The 12476-nt window shown below is 43.5% G+C and overlaps 1 protein-coding gene across 4 annotated transcripts in view; it reads right to left on the bottom strand.

Moving 5' to 3' along the window:
* map3k1 (mitogen-activated protein kinase kinase kinase 1, E3 ubiquitin protein ligase) overlaps positions 1–12476 on the bottom strand; it is a 60981-nt gene that overhangs the window by 26726 nt on the left and 21779 nt on the right. For 3 of the 4 annotated variants that reach the window (XM_014144678.3, XM_014144685.3, XM_045693621.2), the window contains exon 2: positions 1338–1488. In XM_014144678.3, coding sequence (XP_014000153.2) covers positions 1338–1488 — 151 coding nt within the window. Of the gene's footprint in view, positions 1–1337; positions 1489–12052; positions 12261–12476 lie in introns of those variants that run through there. The other variant, XM_014144689.3, reaches the window with a different exon arrangement.

The raw sequence follows: 12476 nt of genomic DNA, 5'->3' as shown, positions 1-12476 counted from the left end.
TCTGTGTCTGCTGTGAAAGACTAGGTGCAACGTAATGATGCAACATCCAGGGTTTGACATGTCCAATTCTGATAGATTTCAGTCATGAAAACAAACTTTATTTCAAAGCATTAACAGTATCAAATCAGTCTTTAGAGTAGTGAATATTTAAGAGTTGCTTGGATCTATAAAATGTTAAGCGTGGCACAGTACGCTAAGTACACACACGTGTGGTGTTCGTGTGTGTGTATGGACCTACATGTTTATACAGTATTATAGCCGTGTGGTGTTCTCTCGCTCTCTCTGTGTGTGTGTGTATGTATGTATGTATCTACATGTTTATACAGTATTATAGCCGTGTGGTGTTCTCTCGCTCTCTCTCTCTGTGTGTGTGTGTGTGTGTGTGTGTGTGTGTGTGTGTGTATCTACATGTTTATACAGTATTATAGCCGTGTGGTGTTCTCTCGCTCTCTCTCTGTGTGTGTGTGTGTGTGTGTGTGTGTGTGTGTGTGTGTGTGTGTGTGTGTGTGTGTGTGTGTGTGTGTGTATGTATGTATCTACATGTTTATACAGTATTATAGCCGTGTGGTGTTCTCTCGCTCTCTGTGTGTGTGTATGCATCTACATGTTTATACAGTATTATAGCCGTGTGGTGTTCTGTGTGTGTGTATGGACCTACATGTTTATACAGTATTATAGCCGTGTGGTGTTCTGTGTGTGTGTATGGACCTACATGTTTATACAGTATTATAGCCGTGTGGTGTTCGTGTGTGTGTATGTATCTACATGTTTATACAGTATTATAGCCGTGTGGTGTTCTCTCGCTCTCTGTGTGTGTGTGTGTGTGTGTGTGTGTGTATAGACCTACATGTTTATACAGTATTATAGCCATGTGGTGTTCTCTCTCTCTCTGTCTGTGTGTGTGTGTGTGTGTGTGTGTGTGTGTGTGTGTGTGTGTGTGTGTGTGTGTGTGTGTGTGTGTGTGTGTGTGTGTGTGTGTGTGTGTGTGTGTGTATATAGACCTACATGTTTATACAGTATTATAGCAGTGTGGTGTTCTGTGTGTGTAGACCTACATGTTTATACAGTATTATAGCCGTGTGGTGTTCTGTGTGTGTGTGTGTGTGTGTGTGTGTGTGTGTGTGTGTGTGTGTGTGTGTGTGTGTGTGTGTGTGTGTGTGTGTGTGTGTGTATAGACCTACATGTTTATACAGTATTATAGCAGTGTGGTGTTCTGTGTGTGTGTGTGTGTGTGTGTGTGTGTGTGTGTGTGTAGACCAACATGTTTATACAGTATTATAGCTGTGTGTGCATGCATTTGTTTCTGTGTCCATGTGTGTCAGGATGCAGCAGCTCACCACCGGGCCCCTCCTGCTACGTCTCTCCAGCCACTCGTGCTTCCAGGTGGGCATGCAGGTGGCCTTGAGCTTCTCCCGGATCATCCGCTCCTCGGGCCGGTCCTCCATCTTCTGCAGACCCCGCAGGGTATCCTTACTCTCCATGTCGCGACTACAGAGAAACCGCAGAGGGGGCGGAGTTAGACAATGGCAACTGCTTGGCATCTGACCGCAAGGCACTACAGAGGGTAGTGCTTACGGCTCAGTACATCACTGGGGCTAAGCTACCTGACATCCAGGATCTCTATACCAGGCGGTTTTAGAGGAAGCTGTGGCATATCAACAGGCTGATTAAACAGCATGATCATTACACAGGTGTACCTTGTGCTAGGGACAATAAAAGGCCACTTTAAAATGTGCAACACAAAGCCACAGATGTTTCAAGTTGAGGGAGCGTGCAATTGGCATGCTGACTGCAGGAATGTCCATCAGAGCTGTTGCCAGAGAATTTAATGTTCATTTCTCTACCATAAGCTGCCTCCAACATCGTTTTAGAGAATTTGGCAGTATGTCCAACCGGCCTCACAACCGCAGACCATGTGTAACAATGCCAGGCCAGGACCTCCACATTCGGCTTCTTCACCGGGCCTGGCTCCCCAGTGGGTGGGCCTGCCTGCACCCCTGCCTACTCATGTGAAATCCATAGATTAGGGCCTAATGAATTTATTTAAATTGATTTTTATATGAACTTTAACTCAGTCAAATCTTAGACATTTTTGCATTTAAATTTTTGTTCAGTATATGTACATATCTACCTCAAGTACCCCTGCACAGACTCGGAACTGGTAACCCGTGTACAGGGCCTGAAAAACGTTTTGGTCCACCATGATTGTTTCCATAATTTAAAAAATAAAAGGTTTTGGTGGGTTTTTTTTTTAAACAGATTAGCATTCATGCTTTGTAATGTTTCTCAAACAAATGTATTACTAGTAAAAAGTGGTATATTGCTAAATATTTACATTTGAACCAAAATATTACAGAGACAAAATATTCAGCTACCCCCGTTAAGGGCGGGAGGTTACCGTGGTAACGAGGGCGCTAGCTGCTCTAGTTAGTGACAGAATCTGACTAGTAGCCGGTGCCTTCACTAGCAGTTGAAGCAAAAATCAAACATTGAAAAACAGCCTCGCTTGTGAACAAAACAATGTAAGTAGTCAAGACACAGGACAAAGTCTCACTTTAGTACACTTGAGTAAATTAGACCAACTTCAATGCCTGTGCGCAGCACTTCCAAAATGACTTCCATCTCAGTGTGTACAGCTCCCCAGCCAGGTGTTGCTGTGCGTCGCGGGATGGATAGATATATAAGTCCTAGTTCTTTGTGTGATTAGCAACAAGCTATGAACCAAAATGACAGAAACACTTTGAAAACAGCTACTGCAGCATTTATTTAGCTGTAAATGTGCCAATACTTGGCGGGTGGTGTGTGTTCATTTTAGACCCTGCCATATAGCCAAGTTACTCATTGTGTATTTATTCCTTGTGTTATTATTTTTATATTATTTCTCTGCATTGTTCGGAAGGGCCCATAAGTAAGCTTTTCACTGTTTGTCTACAACTGTAGATTTGATTGACAATACCCAGCAAACTAGAAACATTCCCAGAACATTATCCAAGATTCCCATGATGTTCTAGTTAGGGTTCTCTCTTACATTAGGTTGATAAACATTCAGAGAATGTTATTAATAAAATCTTTATGTTCTAACATTCACTAAAATGTTGTGCACAACATTATAAAAACCACCACAGAACATTCCCCAAAAGTTCTCATTGGGTTTCCGGGTAATGTAATAATGTACCAGTAATGTTTTCCCAGCAAACCAAAATTGGTTCTGTGAAACTTTCACAGAACCAATGGTGATGATTATAGAATGTTTGCATAAAACATTTGCCTAATGTTGCAAAAATGTTCCTATAAAACATTTAAAAAGGTTCCCAGGATATTTCATTAGGTTGTGGGACCAGTCTTGTGAGAACATTGTGGGGACATGACAAAAGATACACTACCGGTCAAACGTTTTAGAACACCTACTCAGTCAAGGGTTTTTCTTAATTTTTTCTACATTGTAGAATAATAGTGAAGACATCAAAACCATGAAATAGCACATATGGAATCATGTAGTAACCAAAAAAAGTGTTAAATTCAAATGTATTTTATATTTGAGATTCTTCAAATAGCCACCCTTTGCCTTGATGACAGCTTTGCACACGCTTGGCATTCTCTCAACCAGCTTCATGAGGTAGACACCTGGAATGCATTTCAATTAACAGATGTGACTTCTTAAAAGTTCATTTGTGGAATTTCTTTCCTTCTTAATGCGTTTGAGCCAATCAGTTGTGTTGTGACAAGGTAGGGGTGGTATACAGAAGATGGCCTTACTTGGTAAAAGACCAAGTCCATATTATAGCAAGAACAGATCAAAACGACAGTCCATCATTACTTTAAGACATGAAGGTCAGTAAATACAGAACATTTCAAGACCTTTGAACGTTTCTTCAAGTGCAGTCGCAAAAACCATCCAAGTGCTATGATGAAACTGCCTCTCATGAGGACCGCCACAGGAATGGAAGACCCCGAGTTACCTCTGCTGCAGACGATAAGTTCATTAGAGTTACCAGCCTCAGAAATTGCAGCCCAAATAAATGCTTCAGAATTCAAGTAATCAAATCAAAGTTTATTTGTCACGAGTGTCGAATACAACAGGTGTAGACCTTACAGTGAGATGCTTACTTACAGGCTCTAACCAACAGTACAAAAAAGTTATTAGGTGAACAATAGGTAAGTAAAGAAATAAAAACAGTAAAAAAGACAGTGAAAAAAAAACAGTAGCGAGGGTATATACAGGCACCGGTTAGTCGGGCTGATTGAGGTAGTATGTACATGTAGATATGGTTAAAGTGACTATACATATATGATAGAGAGTAGCAGTAGCGTAAAAGAGGGGTTGGCGGGTGGTGGGTGGCAGGACACAATGCAGATATCCCGGCTAGCCAATTTGTGGGGGCACTGGTTGGTCGGGCAAATTGAGGTAGTATTTACATGAATGTATAGTTAAAGTGACTATGCATATATGATTAACAGAGAGTAGCAGCAGCGTAAAAGAGGGGTGGGGGGGGGGGGGGGGGCACACAATGCAAATAGTCCAGGTAGCCATTTGATTACCTGTTCAGGAGTCTTATGGCTTGGGGGTAAAAACTGTTAAGAAGCCTTTTTGTCCTAGACTTGGCACTCCGGTACCGCTTGCCATGAGGTAGTAGAGAGAACAGTCTATGACTGGGGTGGCTGGGGTCTTTGAACATTTTTAGGGCCTTCCTCTGACACCGCCTGGTGTAGAGGTCCTGGATGGCAGGCAGTTTAGTCCCAGTAATGTACTGGGCCATACGCACTACCCTCTGTAGTGCCTAGCGGTCGGAGGCCGAGCAATTGCCGTACCAGGCAGTGATGCAACCAGTCAGGATGCTCTCGATGTTGCAGCTGTAGAACCTTTTGAGGATCTCAGGACCCATGCCAAATCTTTTTAGTTTCCTGAGGGGGAATAGGCTTTGTCGTGGCCTCTTCACAACTGTCTTGCTGTGTTTGGACCATTTTAGTTTGTTGGTGATGTGGACACCAAGGAACTTGAAGCTCTCAACCTGCTCCACAACAGCCCGTCGATGAGAATGGGGGCGTGCTCGGTCCTCCTTTTCCTGTAGTCCACAATCAACTCCTTAGTCTTGGTTATGTTGAAGTTGTTATTCTGGCACCACCCGGCCAGGTCTCTGACCTCCTCCCTATAGGCTGTCTCGTCGTTGTCTGTGATCAGGCCTACCACTGTTGTGTCGTCTGCAAACTTGATGGTGTTGGAGTCGTGCCTGGCCATGCAGTCATGAGTATACTGGGAGTACAGGAGGGGACTGAGCACGCACCCCTGGGGGGGCTCCAGTGTTGAGGATCAGCGTGGCAGATGTGTTGCTACCTACCCTCACCACCTAGGGGCTGCCCGTCAGGAAGTCCAGGATCCAGTTGCAGAGGGAGGTGTTTAGTCCCAGGGTCCTTAACTTAGTGATGAGCTTTGAGGGGACTACGGTGTTGAACGCTGAGCTGTAGTCAATGAATAGCATTCTCACGTAGGTGTTCCTTTTGTTCATGTGGGAAAGGGCTGTGTGGAGTGCAATAGAGATTGCATCATCTGTGGATCTATTTGGGCGGTATGCAAATTGGAGTGGGTCTAGGGTTTCTGGGATAATGGTGTTGATGTGAGCCAATACCAGCCTTTCTAAGCACTTCATGGCTACAGATGTGAGTGCTACGGGTCTGTTAGTCATTTAGGCAGGTTACCTTCGTGTTCTTGGGAACAGGGACTATGGTGGTCTGCTTGAAACATGTTGGTATTACAGACTCAGACAGGGACATGTTGAAAATATCAGTGAAGACACCTGCCAGTTGGTCAGCACATGCCCGGAGCACACGTCCTGGTAATCCGTCTGGCCCCGCAGCCTTGTGAATGTTGACCTGTTTAAAGGTCTTACTCACGTCGGCTACGGAGAGCATGATCACACAGTCGTCCGGAACAGCTGATGCTCTCATGCATGCCTCAGTGTTGCTTGCCTCGAAGCGAGCATAGAAGTGATTTAGCTCATCTGATAGGCTCGTGTCACAGGGCGGCTGTGCTTCCCTTTGTAGTCTAATAGTTTGTAAGCCCTGCCACATAAGACGAGCGTCGGAGCCGGTGTAGTACGATTCAATCTTAGCCCTGTATTGACGCTTTGCCTGTTTGATGGTTCGTCACAAGGCATAGCAGGATTTCTTATAAGTTTCCGGGTTAGATTCCCGCACCTTGAAAGCGGCAGCTCTACCCTTTATCTCAGTGCGAATGTTGCCTGTAATCCATGGCTTCTGGTATGTACGTACAGTCACTGCGGAGACGACGTCCTCGATGCACTTACTGATGAAGCCAGTGACTGATGTGGCGTACTCCTCAATGCCATCGGAAGAATCCCGGAACATATTCCAGTCTGTCCTAGCAAAACAGTCCTGTAGTTTAGCATCTGCTTCACCTGAACACTTTCTTATAGACCGAGTCACTGGTGCTTCCTGCTTTCATTTTTGTTTGTAAGTAGGAATCAGGAGGATAGAATTGTGGTCGGATTTACCAAATGGAGGGCGAGGGAGAGTTTTCTACATGTCTCTGTGTGTGGAGTAAAGGTGGTCTAGAATTATTTTCCCTCTGGTTGCACATTTAACATGCTGATATAAATTAGGTAAAACTGATTTAAGTTTCCCTGCATTAAAGTCCCTGGCCACTAGGAGTGCCACCTCTGGGTGAGCAGTTTCCTGTTTGCTTATACAGCTGACCGAGTGCAGTCTTAGTGCCAGCATCTGTCTGTGGTGGTAAATAAACAGCCACGAAAAGTATAGCTGAAAACTCTAGGCAAGTAGTGTGGTCTGCATTTTATCACAAGATACTCTACTTCAGGCGGGCAAAATCTAGAGACTTCCTTAGATTTCGTGCACCAGCTGTTTACAAATATGCACAGACCGCCCCCCTCGTCTTACCGGAGTGTGCTGTTCTATCTTGCCGGTGCAGCGTATATCCCGCTAGCTGAATATCCATGTCATCATTCAGCCACGATTCCGTGAAACATAGGATATTACAGTTTGATGTCCCTTTGGTAGGACATTCATGATCGTACCTCGTCTAATTTATTGTCCAATAACTGCACGTTGGCGAGTAATATTGACGGTAACGGCAGCTTTCCCACTCGCCTTCTGTGTATCCTTATGGAGGCACCCCGCTCTGTGCCTCTGTACCTGCGTCTCTTCCTCTTGCAAATAACTGGGATGTTGGCCTTGTCGGGTGTTCGGAGAATGTCCTGTGCTTCCTACTTGAAGAAAAAAATCTTGGTCTAATCCGAGATGAGTGAACGCTGTCCTGATATCCAGAAGCTCTTTTTTTTGCCGTAAGATACGGTTGCAGAAACCCCACATAATAGCACAATTGGTTGGGCACCCGTAAAACTGCTGCCATTTCTTCTGCCGCCATTTTACCTCAACAGACATCTTAATAACAACTGTTCAGAGGAGAACAGGCCTTCATGGTCGAATTACTGCAAAGAAACCACTACTAAAAAAGGACACCAATAAGAAGAAGAGACTTGCTCGGGCAATGGACATTAGAACGATGGAAATTTGTCCATTGGACTGATGAGTCCAAAGTGGAGATTTTTGGTTCCAACTGCTGTGTCCTTGTGAGACGTGGTGTGGGTGAATGGATGATCTCTGCATGTGTATTTCCCACCGTGAAGCATGGTGTGGGGGTGCTTTGCTGGTGACACTGTCGTGATTTATTTAGAATTCAAGGCATACTTAACCAGCATGGCTACCACAGCGTTCTGCAGCGATATGCCATCCCATCTGGTTTGTGCTTAGTGGGACGCTCATTTGTTTTCAACAGGACAATGACCCAACACACCTCCAGGCTGTGTAAGGGCTATTTGACCAAGAAGGAGAGTGAAGTAGTGCTGCAACAGATTACCTGGCCTCCACAATCACCCGACCTCAACCCAATTGAGATGGTTTGGGATGAAATCGGGCCACAGAGAAGGAAAAGTAGCCAATAAGTGCTCAGCATATGTGGGAACTCCTTCAAGACTGTTGGAAAAGCATTCCAGGTGAAGCTGGTTGAGAGAATGCCAAGAGTGTGCAAAGCTGTCATCAAGTCAAAGGGTGGCTATTTGAAGTATCTCAAATATATTTGGATTTGTTTAACACTTTTGGTTACTACATGATTCCATATGTGTTATTTCATAGTTTTGATGTCTTTACTATTATTCTACAACATAGAAAATAGTAAAAATAAAGAACAACCCTTGAATGAGTAGGTGTTCTAAAACGTTTGACCGGGGGGGTATGTTCCCAAAATACAAAAACTGTCCAGTTGTGCAGATGAGGGAGACAGAGTGTGCAAAAAACATTCACCTGATGTTTCAAGAATGTTCCCAGAACACATTGTCTGTTCTTTAAAAAGCTCCCAGAACATTTCATTCGGGTTGTGGTAACATTGTGGGGAAATGACAAGAGATACTGCATGTTCCCAAAACACAGAAAATGTCCAGTTGTGTTGACATTCAGATAATGTTTGTATCAGGATGCACAAAATATTCCTTTGATGTTGCAAAAATGTTAACAGAACAGCCTTTTTTAATTCCCAGAATATGTTCAGTTGAAGTCGGACGTTTACATACACTTAGGTTGGAGTTATTAAAACTCGTTTTTCAACCACTCCACAAATTTCTTGTCAACAAACTATGGTTTTGGCAAGTCGGTAAGGACATCTACTTTGTGCGTGACAAGTAATATTTCCAACAATTGTTTACAGAGAGATTTCACTTATAATTCACTGTATCACAATTCCAGTGTGTCAGAAGTTTACATACACTAAGTTGACTGTGCCTTTAAACAGCTTGGAAAATTCCAGAAAATGTTGTCATGGCTTTAGAAGCTTCCGATAGACTAATTGACATCATTTGAGTCAATTGGAGGTGTACCTGTGGATGTATTTCAAGGCCTACCTTCAAACTCAGTGCCTCTTTGCTTGACATCATGGGGAAATCAAAAGAAATCAGCCAAGACCTCAGGAAATAAATGGTAGATCTCCACAAGTCTTGTTCATCCTTGGGAACAATTTCCAAACGTCTGAAGGTACCACGTTCATCTTTACAAACAATAGTACGCAAGTATAAACACCATGGGACCACCAGCCGTCATACCGCTCAGGAAGGAGACGCCTTCTGTCTCCTAGAGATGAACGTAATCTGGTGCGAAAAGTGCAAATCAATCCCAGAACAACAGCAAAGGACCTTGTGAAGATGCTGGAGGAAACGGGTACAAAAGTATCTATATCCACAGTAAAACGAGTCCTATATCGACATAACCTGAAAGGCCACTCAGCAAGGAAGAAGCCACTGCTCCAAAACCGCCATAAAAAAGCCAGACTACGGTTTGCAATTGCACACGGGGACAAAGATCGTACTTTTTGGATTAATGTCCTCTGGTCTGATGAAACAAAAATAGAACTGTTTGGGCATAATGACCATCGTTATGGTTGAAGGAAAAAGGGTGAGGCTTGCAAACCGAAGTGCACCATCCCAACCGTGAAGCACGGGGGTGCAGCATCATGTTGTGGGGGTGCTTTGCTGCAGGAGAGACTGGTGCACTTCACAAAATAGATGGCATCATGAGGTAGGAAAATTATGTGGATATACATCTCAAGACATCAGTCAGGAAGTTAAAGCTTGGTCGCAAATGGGTCTTCGAAATGGACAATGACCCCAAGCATACTTCCAAAGTTGTGGCAAAATGGCTTAAGGACAACAAAGTCTAGGTACTGGAGTGGCCATCACAAAGCCCTGACCTCAATCCCATAGATTTGTGAGCAGAACTGAAAAAGTGTGTGCGAGCAAGGAGGCCTACAATCCTGACTCGGTTACACCAGCTCTGTCAGGAGGAATGGGCCAAAAATTCACCCAACTTATTGTGGGAAGCTTGTGGAAGGCTACCTGAAACATTTGACCCAAGTTAAACAATTTAAAAGCAATGCTACCAAATACTAATTGAGTGCATGTAAACTGACCCACTGGGAACGTGACAAAATAAATAAAAGCTGAAAGAAATAATTTTCTCCACTATTATTCTGACATTTCACATTCTTAAAATACAAGTGGTGATCCTAACTGACCTAAGACTGGGAATTTTTAAAAGGATTAAATGTCAGGAATGTTTTTGGCTAAGGTGTATGTAAACTTCCGACTTCAACTGTAATTAGGTTGTGGGAACAGTGTGAGTACATTAAAAGAGAAGTTCCCAAAACACAAAATAGGCTCAGTTGTGATGGCATTCAGGCAATGACGTTAGGTTGCACAGGACATTCCCTTAATGTGGTAAGAATGAAATAAGGATGTTTTTATGACATTCATAGCATATCTGTTTTAGGTTTAACATAATATTCCATTGATGTTCACGCAATATACATTTAATCTTGTCTTAGAGGTCTACAGAACACTTCAAGGACATTGATAAAGTTACATTTTAAGTTTTACCTAATATTACCACAACATTCTCAGCATGCAAATTAAAGCCGATTGGAACGTTTTAAATTTATTTAACTAGGCAAGTCAGTTAAGAACAAATTCTTATTAAATTCTTATTTACAAATGACGGCCTACCCAGGCTAAACCCTAAACCGGACGACGCTGGGCCAATTGTGCGCCGTCCTATGGGACTCCCAATCACGGCCGGTTGTGATACAGAACCGGGGCCTGTAGTGTCACCTCTAGCACTGAGATGCAGCACCCTAGACCGCTGCGCCACTCGGGAGCCAATACATCACCATGATGTTTTACTCCATATTTAATGGCAATTTACATATTAGGACTGTATTGTAGGTGATAGACACAAGTGGCATTTTTATTTAATTCATAGGAAATTTGAACAGTATTTAAAAATCATACAAACAACCATATTTACACTTCATATATATTGACAATCTGCACATGATTTAATTCATAGGAAATTTGAACAGCATTTAAACATGGATCTTGTGATCTCTGGGTCTCCACTTGTATCATCTCATCTTCTGTATACTGCCCCATACAACCCGAGAGCAAACAAATCCTCCTCCCACCCCTGGCCAGTCTGTGTTTAAGGCTGTCGGGTCAGAGTGCTTCAGAACAAATATTCCGCCTCACACGAGAGGATGTTATGATAAGGAGGCAGCAGTCTGAGCCCGTTAGAGTTCCAGTACATCATACAAATGGGAACTGACAGCCTTGTTCGCTGCACTCCCAATGCTGCTTTGTGAGTGAGCCTCCCCTTTCAGCTCCCAAACACTTTGCCTTTAAAAAAATTTGTTGGCCTACAAACCCCTCTAGTCAGACCTCGGAGTGCTGTGGTCAGGTCAATTCATCGCTTCACTACAACAACCTAGGAGTCTTTTTCCATTGGCTGGACTTGGAGGTGTGGGCTGCTCACCAGTCAACTGTGCATGAAGCTTGCGCTTATCAAAGGATAGAGTTCATGAGCCATTTTCACAAATCTTACACTTCAATAAAAAAGGTATATTCTCAGTTTGATGATAGAAAAAGTGAAAAAGAACTTTAAAGTCCATAGAACTACAAAGTCCTTGAACAAACAAAAGGATTTTGGTTACCATTCAAGACCTCCAATTTGAAAAGATCTGAAGACTACAATATCCTCAGACAAAACCAATACCACAACTAGCTTAGACATCATGCGAACACAACCGGGAGCTGAACTGAACTTCAAAAGGATTGCACACGTCGCATCAAACGTGGATCTAGCATGCCTGCCGATCATTCAGCGTGCTGTGTTTTAGGGACCACCCACTGTAGATGTCTGACTGTCGACATTTTTCACTCGATTCTACATGTAAAAAGTCAGTGCGCAAAGTACGTTCAGAGGGGCTAGATACTCTCGACCAGCAAAACTATTGGTGTGTCTGTGCCCTTATGGTCGTCAGCCAGAAGATTAAAGTCAGAGGGTAAAGATCTCCTTATATAATTGTTGTATCAGCCTCTGAGATGAAAGATTCCTCCACTGGATATATAGTAGTTTACCAGACCTCACTGCATCCCAAATGGCACCCTGTTCCCTATATACGGGCCTAAAAATTACTCACCCGGCAGGCCGATAGGAGTCACATGCAGGCCAGGGCCAGCTATGGAAACCAGACATTTTTCATTGATGCTGTGATCAATGCTTCTACCCCCTTCAGGCCTTTTCCGTTGGTCGATTGAATAGGAGGCTCGACTTGCTGCAGCTAACGAACGCTGTCAGTTCGACAATAACAAGTGGTTGGGTTGGTTGGGGGAACAGGAAGAGAGGAGTCTTCCTGTTCTGAGAACTTAAGAGCCGTTTGAAGCGTAAGATGTAGCAACTAGGAAGTAGGCCGGGGTTTAAGTCAACATTACAGGGTAACGTTTATGTGGGGTTGATGCTTTGTAATTGTTAGTGGAATGACAATGTGATTGGGAACATCGATTGGGGACATTGCCCTGTGTTGTGTGCCGTCTTTCAGATGTGACGTTAAACGGATGTCCTGA

The sequence above is a fragment of the Salmo salar genome, chromosome 01 (genome assembly GCF_965601325.2).
Source record: "Salmo salar chromosome 01, fSalSal1, whole genome shotgun sequence".
NCBI lineage: Eukaryota > Metazoa > Chordata > Actinopteri > Salmoniformes > Salmonidae > Salmo > Salmo salar.
Note: the sequence above shows the minus strand (reverse complement) of the source record. Positions and strands in the feature narration are given on the sequence as shown.